Source organism: Podarcis tiliguerta (genome assembly GCF_965153285.1).
Source record: "Podarcis tiliguerta genome assembly, chromosome: 6".
Classification (NCBI taxonomy): Eukaryota; Metazoa; Chordata; class Lepidosauria; order Squamata; family Lacertidae; genus Podarcis; species Podarcis tiliguerta.
Genome location: NC_139539.1, coordinates 79,544,265 through 79,567,587, shown reverse-complemented (window position 1 = coordinate 79,567,587; position 23,323 = coordinate 79,544,265). Strand labels below are relative to the sequence as shown.

General features: G+C 40.9%; 1 protein-coding gene across 3 annotated transcripts in view; it reads right to left on the bottom strand.

Moving 5' to 3' along the window:
- The window catches only part of DENND1B (DENN domain containing 1B), a 168,586-nt gene that overhangs the window by 88,472 nt on the left and 56,791 nt on the right, over nt 1-23,323 (bottom strand). For all 3 annotated transcript variants that reach the window (XM_083445296.1, XM_083445295.1, XM_083445294.1), the window contains exons 5-6: nt 20,480-20,529; nt 10,701-10,814 (exon numbers count right to left, since the gene is read on the bottom strand). In XM_083445296.1, coding sequence (XP_083301422.1) covers nt 10,701-10,814; nt 20,480-20,529 — 164 coding nt within the window. The remainder of the gene's footprint in view (nt 1-10,700; nt 10,815-20,479; nt 20,530-23,323) is intronic.

Genomic DNA, 23,323 nt, shown 5'->3' with positions numbered 1-23,323 from the left:
GAAAAAAGTGTATTGACTTGATCCTGCAAAACAAAACAAAATGTATCTAACTTTTTTCTCATTTGTAAGAAAATACTTAAAAGATAGTACATGGTGATGGCTGTGGGTTTTTTAAACAATTCTTGGTTTGTTTAGCTTTTCCTTAAATCCTCAAGAGGGCATTTGATACTTACCATTCATTAAAACCATATCACAGGAAGTCCACAAAGCTTGGATGCAAAGGGACAAACTTGATATATTATGAAAAACAAGCACGCAGAGATATGTTTTATACACACACGCACTAAAGTATGAGGAATGAAAGAGTCCAGCTAATTGCATATTGAAATACTAGATACTAGAATTATTTTCCTTTCAACACTGGTAAGACTAACAACAGCTTCCCCTATTTTCAGATACTGAAAAATAATGTTTAAAAAACGAAACAACAGCTACCATTAACCTACAACTGTTAAAATGACAAAAATGCTAGATGCAGATAATATAGTTCCATTATTTAAAACCAAAAGTTCAAATGGAACCGTACATTAGCATTCAGAGAGGAATATACCTATCACAATTATAACAGAGACTTTGGCAACCTGCTCTAGACATTTTCACCAGCTTAGCCATATATATGGCTGGTATAACCAGCTCCACCATGTGCAGAATGATGTCACTCTTTGTAACATAAGAAGGGTCTGCTGGACCTGAAGGCCAATATAGTCCAGCAACCTGCGCTCACAGTGGCCAACCAGATGGCTGTGGGAAACCCACAAGTACAACCCAAGCACAAGGGCACTCCCCCTCCCAGTTGGTTTCCAGAAACTGGTATTCAAAAGCAGAGCAGTGGACGCAGAGCATAGCTATCGTAACAATGTGCTGTCATAGCTATGGGTACCCAGATACACACAAGCATTCCTCATTTCTCATTAAGGAGCACTATTACAAGGGGGCAAGTGTACAGCCCTGATCCCAGATTACTGTCTACCAATATAAATAATATGGTTGGCATCCGTCTATCTTGAGAAACAATGGAGTGTGCCTCTAGGATTGAAGTCAAACCACTGGAGAATCACAGCGCCTGCTGTGGCTGCCGAGACCCAGTAACCCATTACTGCTGCCTCCCACATTGTTTTTGCTGCTTTAACTGCACCAAAGGGACCTCTCCGGGGCGCAAGCCTGGGCAGTGTGTACAGAGGTCCTGGGCTGCCCAGATGACAAGACACCCCTCTTGGCTTCCCTGATGTGGTCCAAAGGAAAGCAGAGCAATACATTTGGCTGCAGGAGGTGCCAGGAGGAGACATGCAAGACGCCATGTGTTTATGTACATATAAGCATGATGCTGCCCAGCTTGGCTCTGACTTTCTTACCCTATACATATCGACTTCAATACAAACTATCGTGAATGAAATTCTGCTCACGGAAGAGGACTTTCCTGTCTCCCCCTTCCTACTGAAGTTCCCATAGATGAAGAGGAAGAAGAAGAGTTTGGATTTGATATCCCGCCTTTCACTCCCTTTAAGGAGTCTCAAAGCGGCTAACATTCTCCTTTCCCTTCCTCCCCCACAACAAACACTCTGTGAGGTGAGTAGGGCTGAGAGACTTCAGAGAAGTGTGACTGGCCCAAGGTCACCCAGCAGCTGCATGTGGAGGAGCGGAGACGCGAACCCGGTTCCCCAGATTACGTGACTACCGCTCTTAACCACTACACCATACTGGCTGGTTAAGATCCTCCTTAACCTTTTCTTCTTCCTAAATTAAGCATAACAACTATTGTGGAAGAGGGTGATGTTTATCCTCTGAACCTAAACTTAGGAACTTTCTTACTCACTTCAGCATATGCCACAGTTAAGGCAGGAATAATGATTATGCTACACAATAATACAGCTGAGGAGAGGAAGCCAATTAGGATTTGGTCACCTCTGTACAATGCATAACACAGAGAAACCATGAAAAAGCTGGATCACAAAACCGGCTTAATCAGTATCTCCTAATTTCAATAATTCAGAGAGTGCTTCAACAAATTTCCTGCCTGCCATGTAAAGCACAAAATCTTTAAAATGACATCTGCAGAATCAATCGCGGATGTGGAAGTGTTATGCTTTTAAAATGCATTCAGTCCTACCTAAAGAGTGGCCCTTACCTGTCACATAAACAACGGCAGCATATATTTCATTGCTAATTAAAAACGTATTTAGCATATTCTTTTAATCCAAGGAGCCACAAGGCAGGCGCTCAGGCTTTCATTCAAAGTCATTCTTCAGCTTTGTTGCACTAAGTAGACTTCCACCTCGCTTGCGCTTCCACTACAGTTCTGATAAAGCTTTTATATTCGCAAGTCAAAGGTTAAATAAAGGAAAGGAAATGTTTTCTGTCAAACAGTCAGGTAACCACTAACAGTCCTGAACTATCAGCAGGAATCTAACTTCTAGTAATCAAATAAAATTAAGGAAACCGCCTTTCCGTAGCTAAATGTCTAATGTCTAGGGGCTACTTTCTGTCTGGAAAATTGACACAAAATGTGTAAAATTGAAACATTCTGCTTCTGAGGGATTTGCCTAAAGGAAGAAGGGGGGGAGAGCTTCAAGCACAGTCTGAGATGAAGAACTACAAAGGCTTCCCAAATAAACCTGTCTACCTTATTAGAACATTTCGTTTAGAAATCTAGGTGACAATTTTACAGTCATAAAATTTCATTAATCAAATCCAAGGCTGAAAATTTTAATGATGCCGTCTGCATTTCACAGGATGCATAAGGTCAGCTAGAGACACAGACAGTAGTTTAACAAAATGAACCCAGTCAAATTATTTTCATGCATTCAGGAAGATATATACCTGGTTTCTTACGAAAGGGAGTATTAACAAAACAAAACAAAAAATCCCCCAAAGCATACTGTTCTTTAACAATGACACATCAAAGTTAACCCAGTAATTTACACTGGAACTCTCAAGTCTGCACCATCATTAACGTGAAAAATTAAATTTAGACAGCAAATTTAGCATAGCAAAACGCGTGTTAAACAGGACTTGAGACATCTTCTTCAGTCTAAATAGTGAAAGGCAGATTAAAGGTTCTGTAGAAGCCTCGGCAACAGCAGGAATCCAGACTGTGAGCTCCACAGAAGAGGCAGACAAATGGAAAATACTATGCTGCAAAGCAACACACAGAAAGCCTGCAGAAAGTTCTAGCCACCTCTTTAAGCTGTTTATATTGCCATTTCGTATCCGTTTGCAGTTTTGCTTCCATTTTAGTAGCTGCAATGGGGGAGAGCAAAATGATTCATCTTTCTTCTTCTTTTCCAACTATAAAGTTATCGAGCACAGATATTGATAAAGACCAAAGCGACACACGGCAGCCATTGTTAAGTGGCAGAGTTCCAGGCGAGGTATAGTGGTCTATGAAAATAGTAGCCAATAAAGTGAACCTGGTGCGGTAAATTTGCAACATATTGTGATTTTTCTTTACCCTTCCAAAAAGAAAAAAAATACACTTTTCTTTCTCAAAACAGTGTAGATCACCCGACCCCACTCTACTCACCATTCCCCCTCCCCCCTCTTTCCTTCCTAATTGTTTAAACCAGTTCATGAACCAAGAACTTATACATTGACCACTAACAAAGAAACGTATGTTGCAAATATATTTCCACATTTATTATGCTATTTTTGTGATATTCAAATGACGTAAGAAAACTTGGTATACTTCTTTGTACAACATTATTCCTGTTTATAAAACCCAATAAAATAAAATAAAATAAAAATAAAAAAATGGTGTAGATTCTTAAATAGACGTTAGGGATTTATACCCTCCCCTTCAACAAATCCGCAGGGCAGAATTTAATTATTATATTAATAAAAGCAATCAAGGCCATATACCATGGATAGGCAAACTAAGGCCCGGGGTGCCGGATCCTGCCCAATCGCCTTCTAAATCTGGCCTGCGGACGGTCCGGGAATCAGCATGTTTTTACACGAGTAGAATGTGTTCTTTTATTTAAAATGCATCTCTGGGTTATTTGTGGGGCACAGGAATTTGTTCTATTTTTTCCCCCAAAATATAGTCCAGTCCCCCACAAGGTCTGAGGGACAGTGGAGCGGCCCCCCTGCTGAAAAAGTTTGCTGGCCCCTGGAATATACAGTAGTGGCTGATGAGGCAGCATGACATTGCTCACCTGACTTCCCACTGTTCTGCATCGTTGCCAGTTACCAGGAGGGGAAGGCAGCAGGTAGCTGGGTGCGGGCAGAGTCGATTCAACGCTACTGACGCTGTGTCAGCACCAGGCTAAGATCCCCACTGCCTTCCCCCTCTCAAAACGCATGTTAGAAAAAGGCACTGCACCCCCTCTTGCACTAGTTCTTGCACAATGATTCATCGAACCGAGCCATTGCCAGAATTGCTTTCGCTAGTGCATCTCTAGCTCCAACCCTCAGATGGAAGGGTGCACTAAATCTATATCACATTGGTGCAGGCGGCACTGATCTGCACTGTGTGTTTGTTGGGGGTCACAGTCCCTTGATAGCACTCCTGATGTTGCTTTAAGGCACCCAAGCCATAGCTATGGACAGGAATGCACTTTTCCATCTTTGTTTGATCTGTGAGCTATGCCTCTTTCTAGAGGCTGGTTGTACAGTGTTCAATTCTATTGCTGTTAATGGGTCTGTGCTCCATTCCTTTCGGTGCCTTTTATGGCAGAAAATAGACATTCTAGGTTTAAATATAAGTAAAGATACACACTATCTTACATGACTATCCAAATGGATTCGGTTATGTTTCAGTTCACTATTATCTGTTTTTGTCTTTCCCTTTGTGCAATCTGCATCTCTTCAGAGCCCATCAATAACACAGTTAAGGTTGTAATATTGGATATTTTTAAAATCCAGAGAAGAGACCTGTTCCCTTTAAATATATTCCTTACATTCAAATTATTTTCCCTCACTGCCCTCAAGAGTAAAAGATGGATGTGCTTCCAAATTATACATACAGAGTATTTTTTTTAAAGAAAAAGCTGGCCTGGTAAGCATTTAGCATTGCATTGTAAATTTGAAATTGTCACAATGGAAGGAATAATGGCAGTACTCTTATTAAAGCTTGCTGAAAAATTATAGCTTGCCACTTTTTATTTGAGCAGTTACTTCTACAAAATAACAGACCAAAACTAAAGCATTCAATTAAAGTTGGAAATTTGGTGCCTTAAGACTATAAGAAGGATCTAGCTAGATCAGCGTAACACGGTCCAGAAAGATGCCCCTAGGAATCTGGCAAGGACGCATGGAGACAATTGTTTTGTGTTGTTGTTTGTCCACGGAATCTTGCATTCAGAAATACACTGCCTCTTAGCATGAAGATCAATCAACATTGATAACCTAACCTAAGAAGGTTAGACTACATCCACTATACGGCAAATTTCTGCACTGTGGTTGCATAAAGGTAAAGGGACCCTTGACCGTTAGCTCCAGTCGCGGACGACTCTGGGGTTGCAGCGCTCATCTCGCTTTACTGGCCGAGGGAGCCGGCATACAGCTTCCAGGTTATGTGGCCAGCATGACTAAGCCGCTTCTGGCGAACCAGAGCAGCGCATGGAAATGCTGTTTACCTTCCCACCAGAGCGGTACCTATTTTTCTATTTGCACTTTGACGTGCTTTCGAACTGCTAGGTGGGCAGGAGCTGGGACCGAACAATGGGAGCTCACCTCGTCGCGGGGATTCGAACCGCCAACCTTCCGATCAGCAAGCCCTAGGCTCTGTGGTTTAACCCACAGCGCCACCCGCATCCCTAACTATGGTTGCACAGTTAGACATTAAACCAGAAGTGGGGGGGGGTATGTTACTGAAGGAGGGAAACCTAGACTACTCCTGCTAATTTACCAGCTCAGATTAACTTGGGTCAGTAGCATGGAGACTGGCGCAATGCTTCATAGGCGTACTGAATCAAAACGGCCTGGACATTTGAAAGCACTCTCTGTCTGGAAGCAGCCAATGTGAGAATCAACATGCAAAATACCATTCTGTAATCTGATTTGCGAAGCAAATGCACCAACAAAATAGGAAGAGTGGCTTCAGCAAATCCCTTAACTTTCAGCAAAGGTGCACACCAGAAAATGAAGTGTAAAGTGAGGTGCTTAATTTCCTGTGATATACCCAAAACCAAAGTAAATGGATTAGTATGAGCTTTATCCAAATGCAATGGGTATTTACAACCATTATTATATGTTAAATAGTAGTTGCAGTTGCAGTAGAAGCTACAAGGTAAGCATTAGGAGTTGCAGGTTCAATGCATGCAGCCTATTGGGTTGGGTGTCTACGTGTCTGCTTAGTGAGAATAGCTGAGCAGAGGAAGGAACAGCAGAAGGGATTCTGTTTCAGTGCCCTGTGTTTTGCAGCTTGTGTAGAATCCCTTCTGGTGTTCCTTCCTCTGCTCTACTGAAAGTTTCCTTTACTGAATACAGAGGATGCAGGGCTAGCAAAGCATAAGGCAAGGACCATCTGATGGCCCCATCCCTGTTCAAATGCTGGGGCCTCCCTAAAGAGGTGTTTACATTGCAGTCCCAATGTGGTTGCAGCCAAGCACCTCAGTTCTAGCTGGCAAACTGGGGTGAGTGGTGAAAGTCACCCCTTCATCCGGAATCAGGTCCGAGACCTCTAAGATTGCCCCCGCCGGGGGGGGGGGGCGGGTTCCCTGCCACATGATTGGCCTGTCCAATGCCTTATCCAACCCAAATTGTAACAGGATATGTAAAATACCTAACAGAATATTCATTTCTTGGGGAGGGAAAGGCAGAAACCTCATACCGTTTGCCAATCAGGTGTGAGAGAAAAATATTTCAACACCACTTCCAGCAACAGGGAGTGTTGGGGAGGAAGCTGCAGACAAAATAGGCTGATTGGGGCCAGAGATCCCACTTTTTAAACAAGAAAGGAAAGGAAGCTCAGAATCTTGGCCCCCTGTTTCAGATGGGCCCAGTACATGTCCCCTCTCAGCAGTCCTGCTGTGGTATAAAATTGCCACTTCTCTGTTAAGTAGCAGTAGTAATAATTAAAGAGGTAAACCTAGATATAGGATAAAATTGAAACCACATATTTGGTGGTGTAAATAATGTTATTTGATTTTGATAAAAAAATAAAAGTATTATTCTTAGCCTTCTTTAAGCTACCCTTGTAAAACTACGTGCAGTGATTATTTATAACCTAGACAATAGACAATAACCCCAGTAAACTAATTTCCATGAAATAATGATCACTCTATATGCTTTGCTGCTTCCTAGTACATCAGCCTTACACTTCTGGCTAGCTGCCCTGACTTGGTTTCTCCAGGGTATCACTGGTCCTCTACTTCATAGTTCATCTTTGTACGTCTGTCCCCTTCTTCCCACTGGTTGGCCTGCCATCTTCCTTTGTCACTTCTTCCTTTAGTACGACCACTGATAGCTCAAGTCTCCAAGCAGTTTCTCCATTTCCTTTGCTGCTCATATGCATGGCAGGTTGCTTGAACATTTGTTTTCAGCTGCGTTTACAGGCACCCAGGCTCTCCTTTAAAGAGGCAAAATGTTTCTTTCATTTGGCTTTTAATTAAGCAGTTTATTGTGGTCGTGCTGTTTATGTTTTAATATCTATTTTGGAGCAAACTGATGACAAGGTAACATTCACTGTGAAAATCCACAGTTGTAATAACATTTTTAATCACCTTGGCCTGTGGTGTTTTGTTGTTTATAGCACTTCTGTTTACCATTAAGTGTTCTCCTAATTCTGCTATGGTTGAACCGTACTAGCAAATGAGTCACTTCCTGCAGTTCCATGCTCATAAAAAAACCAAAAAAATACATTACTGCTTCAGTATGCAATTCTTGTTGAATGGCAAAAATTGGCCCATGAAAGGCATTCCCTCTTCTTCGTACAGTAAGCATTCTGCTATTTTACCTATTTATTGTGAACATTCTAGACATCTTCTCTCAATGGTCTGGTACAGATGAAACACTGACCCAATTCAAACCATCAACTCACTGGTCCCGTTCACATGTAACACTAGCCAGACTATGGCTCAGCACAAAAGGGCAAACATGTGGGCTTCTGGAGAGGAGATCACAGCCCCTTTGCTCGTGCAAGTCATTCTGCTGTTGCACTGAGCTAAGCCATGGTTTAGCTAAGGGTGTCATCCAAACCCCGGTTTATGGTTTAGCTCTCTTCGGACTCAAGCAGCAACCAAGGTTTGTCCTCTGATTACCAAGCCTTCTTTGACTCAAGAACTTGCCTGTTTTGACACATTTGACTACAGTAGGCTACAGTCTCCTCCTTTCTTGTTCCCTTCCTCCCTTTCATATGAAGTGCCCTAGTGGAGGTTATTTGGAAGCAGGTATGTCAGGGTAGGACAGCAGGTCTTTCCAGTCATAGCCCCTATTATTACTTCCTTAATGTAGCCCTCAATCAAAAAAGGATTAAAAAGGTAAAGGGACCCCTGACCATTAGGTCCAGTCGTGGCCGACTCTGGGGTTGCGGTGCTCATCTCACTTTATTGGCCAAGGGAGCCAGCATACAGATTCTGGGTCATGTGGCCAGCATGACTAAGCCGCTTCTGGCGAACCAGAGCAGCGCACGGAAACGCCGTTTACCTTCCTGCCAGAGCGGTACCTATTTATCTACTTGCACTTTGACGTGCTTTTGAACTGCTAGGTTGGCAGGAGCAAGGACCGAGCAACGGGAGCTCACCCCGTCGCAGGGATTCAAACCACCAATCTTATGATCGACAAGTCCTAGGCTCTGTGGTTTAACCCACAGAGCCACCCACGTCCCTAAAAAAAGGATTAGCCACCCCTGAATTAAATACCTATCATAGGACACACAGAGGCAATTTGAAAACAACAGCTTAAAACAGGGTTACGGAAACTGCGGCCCTTCGACTCCCATCAGTCCCACTCAGCATAATGGCCACAGATAGTGCAGGCAGCAACATCTAGAGAGCCACAGCTACCTCATTTCTGGTTTAAAAGAAACCAAAAAGATTTATGCTACCTCACACATACATTTGAAAATCTAAGCAGACCTCCAGCTATCAGTGCTCACATTTCACATGCAAGAAACAGCATCTCTTCCAAATATAAGTAGTTGATAATTTTCTATGTGGCAACAACCACATTTCAATCTTGAGGGCTTATAGAGAAATGGAAATTGAGGGCTGGAGGAAAGACAGGCCTAATTTGCAAGAAGATAACAAGTGCAATGTTCATGGAGGCAGGATTCAGTTACCTATGTCAGATAGGACATTTCCAGTGCTGGCTGCCTCAGGGTATTGCATAGATTACATAACAGTATAAATGCTGTGGCAATGAAAAAGCAACTGGTCAAAAAAGAAATAGCCCCAAGAAGGACATAAGCAACCCTTTCCTGCTCGCTTAACACTTAGAAGCAAGTTGCATCCTCCTGTATAGTTATGACGAATGCCAGCTTTGTCACAGCTAATATTAACCAAGATTCTCATTTAATAAGGATTTGAAACTGTGATTTATTATTGGGTTCAGATCCTGTTTAAAATCAAATTCTGCTTAGCATGAGGGGTGAATATGTTCCTAAGACAGGAGGAAAAGGGAGAAAGAGAACACATGTTCAACACTGGTTTCAAATCTCTTAAGTGCAAGGAACAAAAACCATTATTACATCTGCACCAGCCCAGAATATCACTTCAAGTTGTGGTCATATGTTTGACATTCATCCAGCACCAGTTTTAGTATTTCAGTGGGCTCATGTGGAGCCAGTGTTACATCTGCATCAGCCCATCTAAATACCCCACAATAAAGAGTACTGCTGCTTTTACTGTAGAAGGTGCAAACATATCACTTCTTTGCATTTGTGAAAATACAGGCTTGATGATGATGATTATTTGTGAAATACTAGAACAGAATGTTAACAAACGTGCAAAACAACATAGCATGAACTGGGCAAAACAGGACACAAAACAGTAATCCATCCACAAGAGACAACTGCAAAAGGTCAGTTCAGACAATCCTTAAAAGGTTGGATTTTGCCTTATATGCATAGTATTGTACACACACACAGGCTGAGTTTGGATGGGCTGCCCCTGGCACAGAAAGTCCAGGATGACAGAGGCAGGGCTGAACGAAATCAGACCTATGAATAACTGTCTGAAGCAGCCCAACACCCAGTCCTTTCTGAGAAAGTTTTGCAAAAATGCATTGCTTCCAGCAGTGCTGCGAGGACGCTGTAACGCAAATAAATACCAGCCTACTTTGATTCAAGATGGATGCAAAGTAAGGGTATAATGCAGTCTTGTGACTAAGCTTAGGATGAAAAATTCACATATGCACTTTCTTATGATGCAACTTCTTTTCGGTCAGGAAGGAAGAGAAGTATATCTACTTATTTGCACTAGAACTACTTCTCGTCATTGTCCTAGGACAATTTCAATTGCAACTCATGCGTCGAATTTTTCTCCTTTTAAAAAAAAGTTACACAAGTTCCTGACAAGCCAGGCCCGATATGGTACATTTTCAAAACACCTCATTAAAGCTTCTTACCTTATGGAAAAAATAAGTAAATAAAACCATTTATAACTGTCAAGAAGTGCTATTGTGATGGTAGCAGGCCAGGACACATAAAAGTTTTTCAGATAAGCAGGGAATCTACAATTTTCAGCCAATGATTGATAATTAACTAAGAGAGAGTAGTTGGACAGGATAAGGAAATTACTAATTTGTTGTAGATAGCTACTTACCTTAGAATGCATAGGCAGACTTTGCCTCCTGATGTTAACCGGCAAAATCCAAATCTTTGTTTGCTTTCAATGTCAGTAAGCACAAAGGTAAAGTGCTGTCCAACCTGGGTCACCCTAGGAGGACAAGAAATATATTAGGCTGTTCTAACCCAGAAAGATGAGCTTAGAATTCATTTACCGTATGTACACTGACACTAACGAGAAAAAATATTCTAATCTAATAAATCAAACAAGATAAAGTTTTATAAAAAGTCACCGGGCGGGGAGGGACCCCTGACAACTTGATTCACCCTAGATTCACTACTAAAGGCAATTGTTTGTTCATTTGCCTATGTCTCCATGGCACAAGTAGCATCTGCATCGACTAGCAGAATTTCACCAGGACTTCAGACTGTTCCATCCTCACCTTGTGATAGCAGGGGCTGAAGCCGGGACCTTTTCCATTCAAAGCATGCGCTCTAACACTGAACAAGGGAAACAGGGCTCAGTAGCGTTCCACCAGGAGGGGGTGGAGTGTGAGCAGAACTTGCCATTGGGTGGGGGTGAGGCGTGGAGGGTTCACAGAGCTTGCCTTGCCTGCCCAGTCTCACCTCGCCACCGGAGCCAAGCGGGGCTGTGCTGTGCTACCTGCCACCATGCAAGGAGGAGCCCGGGTGGCTGACGAGGCCCTTGGACAACCCCCCCCACACACACACAATGGCTGAGCAGCCATTCAGTGAGGGGGCCAGGGATGCCGTAGCGAGGCCAGGCCAGGCTCCCAGGCCTAGAGACCCTGGCAGCAGGCAGGGCAGGACGGAGATCGCTGCATGGGTACACTTGGTCCGTGCCCCCTCAAAATTGTGCACCCAGGGTTATAACCCCCCTGCCCTCTCCCCCCCCCCACACACACATTTTGCCCCTGCCAGGGCCTGCCACATTAAAGATTGAATAGCAGAAAGAATTCTTCAGTCTTTATTTTATTTGAAAGTTTTAAAAATTGACATTTCAAGGTTTATTAAAAAGTGCTCAGATATTATTACGATAGCAGTTTTCCAAATTATATTGCTCCCATCAGGAGCATCCAGGATCAAAACCAGGTGCCGAGTGATCAGTTTCGAAGGTCTTTTACCAGGAGTAACTCAAGGCTGAAGAAAGCAGACGGAAATAATGTTTATTACACTCCCCGGCTCTAGCATAGCTCCACCTTGCTCAGGCTCCACATCAGTTCCCCCTGGCTTGGCTATTAATGTTCTTTCATTCTGGCTTCGGTCATTTGGCTGCCCAGGTGCCTTTGAAAGAACTGCACTCCCCTGTCCCCAACCTCTGTCTGATTTGCCCAACTTATTCAGACCTCCTGCAATTTCTGCCAGTGCAGTTCCTTAGAAATTCTGGTCTCATCCCAGTAGGGCTTGGCCTCTAGAACCCTGGGCTCTTGGCTGCCTCAGTTCTGATAGCCTGCTGCTCCCGCCAGCTAAGATTCACAGACTACATGAGGAAATGGAAAGGTTCAGCACGGAATTCTATTTCCAGCTTGACCCCAGTAGTTTTTATCATTATTTATCATTATCTGAATTCTAAAAGCAACCTGCTTTACAGCCCTTCATAGAACCAGGAAGCTGCCTTATACCAGCACATATTCCAGTTGCTACACAATGCTATACATGGTCTGCCTCATCCCCATCTCCCATTATCATCTGAACAGCCCTGGGGGCCAGGCTAGGCTAGGCTAGGCTGAGAGAAAGCAACTGGTCCAATGCCAGTGAATTTCATGGCTGAGTAGGAATCTGAAATGGGACTTTCCAGTCACAGCCTGACATTCTAACCAGCACACCACACCACACCAGCTCTCCATGCTTCATAAGTGCATGATTAAAAGACCAGATGGAACAACTTGCAAAGATCTGAAGGAGAGACACTTAAAAAGTAACAGTGTGACCTAGTGCTGAGCGATGTAACAGAGTCCTTTGTGCTTTATTTCTGCTCGTGTGCCTTCATCATTTTATGTTCTAATCCAATGTCATGATAAAGACAGTAATAATAATAATGACGATAATGATGATTTATAATTTATACCCTGCCCATCTGGCTGGGTTTCCCCAGCCACTCTGGGAGGCTTCCAACAAAATATTAAAATAAAATAGTCTGTCAAACATGAAAAGCTTCCCTAAACAGGGCTGCCTTCAGGTGTCTTCTAAAAGTCTGGTAGTTGTTTTCTCTTTGACATCTGGTGGGAGGGCGTTCCACAGGGCAGGTGCCACTACCAAGAAGGCCCTCTGCCTAGTTCCCTGTAACTTGGCTTCTCGCAGCGAGGGAACCGCCAGAAGGCCCTTGGTGCTGGACCTCAGTGTCCAGGTGGAACAATGGGGGTGGAGATGCTCCTTCAAGTAAGCATTGTTATTTATTGTCCCCACTCTTATACTTTGTTATTTGGGGATATTATTGTTTTCTCGTGTCACCATTTTGTCCTTAGCTTTTTCTTCTCTCAAAGATATCCTGCAAGACAGTAGAGGTTGAGAGTGTGCGGGTAGGGGTTTTGTGGCTCCGGCCATGCGCACCACTGGTGTGCTGCCCCTAGAAGGTTAAACATGTGGCAATGTGGCCCACAGGCTGAAAAAGCTTCCCCACTCTTGACACAGAGGCAGGCCTTACACTAGCCGTTCCACCCTTTGTAGGATTTGTAAGGATTCCTGACTCCAAAGATGAAAACACAACCTGTAATAAATAGGAGGCAGGCCACTCCAAAGAGAACAAATTAATAAAGGAAACAGCTTTTTAAAAAATATTCTTGGAAGCTGTTGGCATTGCCACCAGTCCTTGAACTGGAGCACAAATACAAATGGTTAAATGAAGTATTTATATAATAATAATACTGCAAACTCAAAATTGTTCATCAGAATTGCCTTGCTGTAGTGAATGAATGAGCCAAAGGCAAAAACCCCAAACGACCCACAAACGTATATTCCAGCACATACTCCTCTCCTTGCTTCTTTGTTCAAAAATAATGTTTAATGTATATAAACATCAAACCTACACTCTCTCAATGTCTCTACTATATGAATAAAGTTTTAAAATCAATATACATGCTCTTCAGTGAACAAAACTGATAGGGAGTATTTATACTGTTATGTTCATTATCAAGGCGTGATTTAAAGTTTTCTTTGAGGACTGATTAAGAATTTTCTCTCTTTAGGTATGAAAATTCGCACCATCAGCATCAAATGTAAGTTGTTTGGCCTTGGAGGAAGAACGCACTTTCTTCTAGATTTATGGCTCTGTGCAATCATTTAGGAATGGGGAGTTATTCATATGAGAGAATGTTTTTGCACAAAAGTTATGTATAGCCCATAGACACCATGTATTTAATGAATAGTGGACTCTGGTCCATGAAAGCTTAAGCCATTGTAAAACTGTTAACCTTTATGGTGCCACAAGACTGCTGTTTTGTTGCAACAAACTAATATAGCTATTCCTCTGAAAATTATTATGTTATATTTAGTAAACTGTCATACAAGCTGGCTTTAAAATAAGAATTAAAGTTGTGTAGTAAAACAGTAGTTCAGTTAGTATTTGTAAATGAACAGGACAGAAGTTCATAAAAGTATGACTTGTATGAAGAGAGTAAACAAGAGATTTCATAATGGTATTCTTGAACATGGGATCATCCAAGGAAAGTATGTGGTAACAGATCTGGGATACATAAAATAAAATTCTAACTGTTCATAACTAAATTGTGAATCTCACTAACCATAAGTTTAGACAACTTTAAACATTTTTTTTAATACTTCTAAGCTTCTGGTTAGAAGGTCTATAAATAGGTTATTAGGTATAAGTGCTAAATGAAAACTCCCTGTACAAAATGCAGCATATACGTCAATACAGGTTTCTGATGAGAAACAATAGGGATAAGCTTGTAAGGTTCCCTAAGAGAATCTGCTAATGTTGGGGGCAGAAATCCTGTCTAGATAAGATTCTTCATGTGATCCACAAAAGGCAGTTCCATTATTATATTTATTCTTTAGTGCCATTATACAGGGATGAGAAAAGTACAGTGACACTGTGGAATGTGGCAACAACATGAAGCTTTAGGTTTCATGCTACATTTTGATCTCCCTGCTGAAAGAAAAATGTATTTTGCATACCTTAAATCTTTCTTTACAAGTAAGGTGCCACATATCTCTCCAATGTTTGTTATGCATGGCAAACATTTTTCTCCAAAAAATTAATTAACAAAGGCATGTCAAAAAGCAACATTATTACTGCACACCACCCCAATATCCCAGTGGTGAGAGAATCCAGGGGTTTCAGCTCTTACCAGGATTTGGCTTCCATGGAATGAAGGTTAGTGGAGTCTGTGGTGTCTTTTAAGGTATATGGTTTTATTTACACATATATACAACCTGAGCATAAATGGAGGGACTCATAGCATTAACACACCAAAAGATCTTGCTCCTTCATTCATCACAAGTTTGAATTCAGCACAGCTCAAGCAATGTCTCTGTATCTAGATTCTTACGACTGCTTTCTCTTACGTTCACATACAACTACATTCCCGTTGCACTTCTATCTACCAGCCATGGGGGAAGAGGAAAGGCCCACCCATTTGCCCTATGGCACAGAGCAATTTCTTTGGTTATGCTAAGTATGGTGCTTAAGTGGTCAGCTAAGGCCAATTGTCTAGTTTGGGTCTAGATTTTAATCCTTACTGGGGAAAAGACTCAAAGAATTGGAAGACTGACCCACCCACCCCACAAACTAACAATGTTATGAAGAGCAAACAGAACAAAAATAGTTCCATACAATTTTTTTCACTTTGTTAATACTTCAAACATTTACTAGAAATGCACCTCCATCCTTGAATTGAGCATCCTTTTAACTTTTACTTCTGGATCTACCTTCCCTAGGTCAGGCTCCAAATTTCAACGGGTTAGAACGAAAATGTAGCAAAGCCCTGCCTAGATTGAAAGCTTAGAATACTATCCAAAAAGCTGCAACATTATATGAACAGGTTATGGACATGTACTGCAATGCGCTCTACGTGGGGCTACCTTTGAAGGTGATCCAGAAACTACAACTAATTCAGAATGCGGCAGCTAGACTAGTGACTGGGAATGGCTGCCAAGACCACATAACACTGGTCTTGAAAGACCTACATTGGCTCCCAGTACGTTTCCGGGCACAATTCAAAGTGTTGGTGCTGACCTTTAAAGCCCTAAACAGCCTCGGTCCTGTATACCTGAAGGAGCGTCTCCACCCCCATTGTTCAGCCTAGACACTGAGGTCCAGCTCCAAGGGCCTTCTGGCGGTTCCCTCACTGCAAGAAGTGAGGTTACAGGGAACCAGGCAGAGAGCCTTTTTGGTTGTGGCACCTACCCTATAGAATGCCTTTACATCAGATGTCAGGGAAATAAACAACTATCTGACTCTTAGAAGACATCTGAAGGCAGCCCTGTTTAGGGAAGCTTTTAATTTGATGTTTTAATGTATTTTAAATATTTTGTTGGAAGCCACCCAGAGTGGCTGGAGGTATAGGCAGGGTATAAATAATAAATGATGATGATGATGATGATGATGGAGATATGAACCATACGAAACAGTGCTTGTCAACCGTAGCTGTCAATAGAACATAGTCTGAAAATTGCTAATAGTAGCAATTATTTTTAACCCACCAACATGGAAATACTACTCCAGAATATTGGGACGCTTAACTGTATTGTCACGATCCACTTCATAAAGAGAAGTACACAAAATAAGCACATACCATAAAACTTATATGGAAAAGTTGATAAAACAATGGAGAATATCCATTCTTGGTCCTGAACTTGATTAATTTTTTTGCAGATGATGGAAATAGACTTCAAAAAACTTTCCTCATAAATTAGACATATTCATTGCATTAGAAAGGCAAAGCTATGGTTATTAAAATACAGTGGTGCCCCGCAAGACAAATGCCTTGCAAGACGGAAAACCCGCTAGACGAAAGGGTTTTCTGTTTTGGAGGTGCTTCGCAAAACGAATTTGCTATGGGCTTGCTTCGCAAGACGAAAATGTCTTGCGAGTTCCTGCGGGTTTTTTTCCTCCCCCCCCCCTTTTCCCAAGCCGCTAAGCCGCTTATCAGCTGATCCGCTAAGCCACTTATCACCTGATCCGCTAAGCCCGCTAAGCCGCTAAGCCGCTAATGGGCTTGCTTCGCAAGACGAAAAAAACCGCAAGACGAAGAGACTCGCGGAACGGATTCTTTTCGTCTTGCGAGGCACCACTGTATGTTATATGCATGCATGCTTTGAAATTAAAAAGAAATTAAGTAATCTCAAACTTCCACAATTTTCAAATGGTTCATAGAAAAAAAACTGTTTAAGAACTGCTGTGTTATATTGATTTGCTTAACTGAGCAGCATGCAAACAAAATGTATTGTAAGTTAAGTAAAAGCAACAAAGACCTTAAAATACTTTTATATGAAGGGATGACTATTTGGTCTTTTGTTTATTAGAAGAAAAAAACCTTCAGCTCCAAGTTCCTAGCTCTCAGGGAGGCTCTGAAAACCTTGATGATTCCATATTCTCAAATAAGCTAAAATTGTTATTCAAACCCACTTCAGTTCACTGCATGTGCAAGTAGTAATTCATTGGAGATGAAACAGTGGATTCATATTCCTAAAAATCACTATATAACAGCATTTTTATAGTCTCTTCTGTCCTTGAATGCTATGTTAGGTGAATAATGTGGTGTAACTCCATGTAATTAACTCTTAATAAAATAAAATATATGAATTCAATGATATAGGACACTTCACCTAATTTCATTTATCTATTTAAACAAAAAAATTATATCTTTAACCACCTTTCCATGTCTTTTGAGAAAACACAACTTTCTATTCTACAAGCTGAAATTCTATTCCATATTGCAGTTAATGCATCTTCCGCTATTCAGTGAAAAATTCCATTTAGTTCAAATAGGAATTTAGGTAAATTGCCTGTTGAGGTATTGCATTTTTATGGATGTAACACTACAGTACATCATATATGCATGATGTACAATTTAGAATATTCAGTTCTTCTTGGATTGTAATAGAAAATGATGCAGTAGTTTGGTAGCATAAAAAAAGTGTAAAATAAAATGTGTGCTAATGAAAATCACACATCAACAAAGATACTGTCTATATCTATAATAATACATATGCTACATGTCTCTAAAATGTTGCTATGCATTTATTCTCACACAAATCCCTACGATCGAGCTGTTCTCAGCTTCTTTAATTTATTACTTCGTATAATCATGCTATTTACCGAAATCCTAACCACTGGATGGCAGCAAGAGAGCCGCATGTGCTTTTAATGTCCCTAATTTTCATTTGCTTTACCTTCGTTACCAGTTTTAGATTCAATGGCATGCAGGCAAACATTACATTATTTTTAATGTGGTTTGTTTAAACTATCCTTTTACAACAAGCCAGAATCTGAAATCACAGTTTGATCCTGGCTCATTCTCAAAAGCCGCAGCTACTCAATTCTCCAAATATGGACATCATGGAGATCTGTGGTTTGTTTTAAATCAGAAGTGAGAGCTTCTGATCTCTTCCACAAATGTATGAAAGAGGAGGAGAGGAGAGGGGGAGCACACGAGCCTGGGGCTCTCTGAAGCTTTGTCAAATAACAGGAAACCATGGTTTCCCATTACATCCAGGCTGTGCCAGAGTCTTGTATCACCTCAAACACTAACTGGCTTATTTTGTGGCATCTGCTCTCATGATCTAGAACATGCTTCATCAGATGCATGATGGCATCCTCAATTCAGGTAGCTCATCTAATGAAGTGGACTGTACTCTATGAAAGCTGATGCCTCAAGAAAACAGAATAGGGTTTTAACGTGCCACTATCATTCTAGGTAGGATATTGAAATGTGTGGATTTTTTGTTGTGTTCTCACTCGGCCCTAGTTTTCTGAACATTCCAGTTCTTCCATTTCTTGAATCTTGATTTACCTGTTTTTAAAGCATAGTTTGATACTGTCAATCAACTTCAGTCAGAGTTTATATATGAATGGGCCAATATAGGTGTATCTTCCAGACACTTAACCACAGATCAGAAGAGGATCACAGAACTGGGCCTGCCCTCGCTACTCTTCCTCTCTTCTCACACTCAACTTTTTCTAGCCCTTCCCTTGACAGCCTTTCTGCACCAACCTTAACCAAGGCTATCTCTAACCATTTCCCTGTTGCTTATGAGTTTCCAAACCACTTCCGACCCTGGCTTCAATTACCTGTTTGTATCTGCTGCCAAGCCTGGGCCATTACTTGCCTGACTAAAGATTTCTTTCTTTCCTCTTACAAGTGAGAGCCTCTGTCTGCATGTTTTGGGTGGGAGCCAGGACATGTAGTTTAAGCACAGTTAAACTATCTAGATTTTAAGCCCGCATCAGTCCAGTATGTTGAAGTCACAAAACACTATATGTCTGGAAACCTTCCAAATCTCGTATCTATACACATCTGGAATCATTCTCAAGGTAACCAAATATGCAAATCTATCCAAAATAAGTTATGCCGGCTGCTTGCACTGGGGGTGGGGGATAAGACCTGTGAATCCACCCAAAATTCAATTTGGGCTACAATATGTGTGGCAGAACACTGTACTGCAGTTGAGAGAATGTTGGGTTTAAATATGAACGATTCTGATTAAAATTTCTGCTTGGCACTGAAGCTCAATGTGTGGGTTAGGGGCATTCACCATCAGAAAGAAATAGAAGAGTTTCTTTCAATTGGATTAAAGAATTGTGGAGAATTTTGCCCATTGATTGATACTATACAGGAAGGCTCTTACCTGATTAAAGAAATCATAGCCTACTAATCACATGAAATTTAATCAACCATAATTACAGAGATTTCCAGATTTCCATGTGAAAAAAACAACAGTTTTTAAGGGGGGGGGGGACACTTTGTTTTTAAATAAGTAAGCACACATCACAGCAGGCACTATTATAGAAGAGGCATGATAGTAAAGGAGCAATGACACTTCTAATATAGCACCTGCCACATCTGGTTTTTGTAACTACCTGTATTCAAAATAATTCATGTTTTTTATAAAATCTATAAAGTGAGGAAACTTTGTGATCAATTATTCTAGCCAAGTGATTAATGTTGCAGTCCTACAGTGGATATTTTAAGCAAATGTAAGGCTATTAGAAATTTATAACCATACAATATTCTTAAAACTAACTCTCAGAGCACATCTGGGCTTGCACATTTTCAAGACACTTTCCGATAAGTTCTTCTGCACCACTGCCACTGAAATGAATAGACATGGCACAACAGCCCAGATGAGTTGTATGTTTATACAACTCCAGTTCAACACTGCTTAAGCAGGAAAGAAATTATCCTGAAGATTCTCTAATACCTACTCAGAACACAATATTATATCCAAGTATTGAACTAGGCTACAATGCCACCTTTATCAAGAAAGCATATTGTTATCTCTTTTATACCAATGCATTTCCAGTTCAATTGGCGCAAACTGAAAGACCACATGTTGTTATAAGAAGTCTATTCTGATAAACAATATATTAAAAGCAAAAGTATACATTTTTCCATTAAAAGCCTAAAGGCACATTTGAAAATCTAAGACACTGACAAGACTATAAACTGAAGACTGCAGTTGGAAAAGCACTTTGCTTCTTAATTTCTCTGAAACATTGCTGCTACACATCACTTTAGTCTCCCCAAAATAAATAAACCATACTTTCCAGGACAAATAGATTTGTGTACAAGTGGTATTCATTTTGGTTATTAAAAGAAGCAAAGACAGACATACCTTGCAATGTCAAAAGGAAAGCAGAATTTGGGTACACTCTGGAGTACTTCCTGTAAATGCAGAAGAAAGAATGTTAGGTGCTTTAAAATTACTTGTAATACTGTTTGGGTTTTTAAGATAATAAATAAATAAACAATATTTTGGCTTCGGGGAGAATATAACTATAGCACACGTTCCTGGACTGAAATAATTGATTATTAAAAAGGAATTAAGTTTGTGCTTTGGCAGATTGCAAAGACAATGCCATGGAAACCCCAGGAGGAAAAGGCCTGGCCTGAAGGGTATTAACACCCTTCACATCCCCGCTGGGATTCCCTTCAACAAGGCCATATGGATTTTACAAGAAGCACCGTACCATATGGGTAGGCCACGTCTGCTGCTACTTGTACTACAGACTAGCCACAGGGACTTCTGACAGATCCTGGCTCAAAAATACAAATGTTGTTTCAATTAAAATGCAAGCAGAGAAAGGGGAACCAAGTTGGCAGCAAACTGAATTTACTGAGAGCTAAACAACTCTATATGCGTTTCATAAGCTAATGCTTTAAAAAGCTGGAACTCTTCGCTGGGTACAAAGCATAAATTGTACAGTTAACCCTTTAGGGCAGCGGCAGCAGCACAAGGTCACAAGCGCAATTCATTCTTAATTTTAAAAGAAAATAAACCTAATGTCTCCATAATCCTACAAGAATTGTAAACTTGTTTTTCGCTTTTCTATTTAAGATGTTGTTTTGCAGCAAGTAATGTGTGTTAATATAGAAATAATGTTGGTATAAAAAACTACACGATGCCTGGAAAAATTAGTAGAGTAATAATGGAAACTATTATCCCAAATAGACAACATCAGTAGGGTTGCCAGCTGAAAATGAAAATCACACAGAACATTAGTAGTACAGTGTAGCAATGCCGGCAGTGTGCACTGTGTTGTGCAGAGTAACAAAACAATGAAACTGGATTCTGCCATTAGGAATTTACAATCTAAATTTTGAGAGAGAGAAAGGGAAAAGCACACATAGGAAGGATGAATATGAGCAAGTGCTAAATAAAATTTATTTAGGCCTTAGTACATCTGGAGATAAGAAACTTGTGGGCAAAAGGCTTTTTTTAAGGAAAGGAGTAGCTAGGTTAGAGAATTACACATCAGAACAGATGCACCTTATTTCAGATAGCAACTTCACATACATGACAAATCAGTGATTGTCATACTGCCTGCTCAAGTGTCTTCTGACATGAATGGAAGGCAGTATTTTGAGACAGCTTGGCAATAGGCATTCCCATGTAATATGTGGTCCAAGTGGGGATGGAAGCTAGGAATACAATGAGGACATCTGAAAACTTTAAAGACACTCCTAGGACCAGGTCAACATGGGTAGGAAACTATCTAAATGAAAAGGTAAAGGTACCCTGACCGTTAGGTCCAGTCACAGACAACTCTGGGTTTGCACGCTCATCTCTAAATACAGATACACAAATTAATGCCCAGGTCCTTTAAAAACAACAACAACAATCAGTGTTGAATAATTACTCAGATTATTTGGACTATCACAGTAGAGAAATCAGCATTTCTGTGTTCTGTAGGGTATGTTTTTTATATGCTGGCCTTTCACAGTGCTAAATATAGATTCCTGTTAACAGAGCACCTGAAACTATACTTAGCCCTCATTTCTTAACAACACTGATTAGTAAGCACAGATGATGGCATTGCTGGGGATCTGTATTTGCAAAAATTCATTACATTCCTGTGATATTTCCGCTCCTCAATCCAAAATGAGCACACAGAGAAAGAAGATAGATAGATGATAGATAGATAGATGATAGATAGATAGATAGATAGATATAGATAAACGTATCAGTCTCCTCTGCAATATTGTACGAGGCAGATGAACTACAAGACTTTCCCACTGCTGTTTTCCATCCCTCCCCCTATCCTCAATTGGGGCGCATGCGTATACAAAGACACACACACAAACGTCTGCAAAGCACAGCCTCAGCTCGCTTCCCAACTGGCAGGATCATCCCTCAGGGGACAAGTCTTTAAACCTCCGCACTCTTTAAAATTCAACCAGCCAGCAGGTCTATAGACTGGTGTATAAACAGTATAGGGAGGAAAAATCCTCTCAGCTTATGTCAGTGACAAAGCAGCTCAGCAGTTGACTGTTTCTCCCCTGACAGTGTAAGCCAGGTTTACACAGATCAATAGATGGAAACCTACCTAGCTTGCAGGGCTCAGTTTTCTCCCTTAATTACAGGTGTTATTCAGATTTTTAAATGAATGAAAATAACATGCTGTCCAGAAGCTTTCTAAATGCCTACTGTGCAGTTGGTTTAAAATATTCATTACACAATGTAAAAATGATGATATATTTAGAAAGTATTACTATGCATCTTAAAGCTGATTTTGCATAGCACTGACAATATTTCTATGACAGGCCATTGTTCTACGAAGAATAAAAAGCCATTAAACTTGCACTTAAGGCGTGCCTTGGCTGGTAGACAGACCAAGTTGACAGATTTGTAAAGAATTGCTGCCACTCTTGCTGCAAAGATGGACTGAAGTGTTCATTCTCTGCTAATGAAAAAATATTATATAGATATCTGTATACAAGGAAGATGTCTACTGGATAATGCCTTTTGGCTATGTCCTGGACACATCTGGATGTTCTAGGAGTCATATGTACAGTTCAGGAAATCAGAGAAAGAAATGCATATCTGTATATAGTGCAGGCAACTGGGAATCTTACCCTTATGCGTCAACAACAAAGCTATCAGATCAATCAGTTACCACTTTGCTCGTTAGAAATGGTTTAAATTTAGAAACAGTTGTTAGAAATGGTCCACAATTTA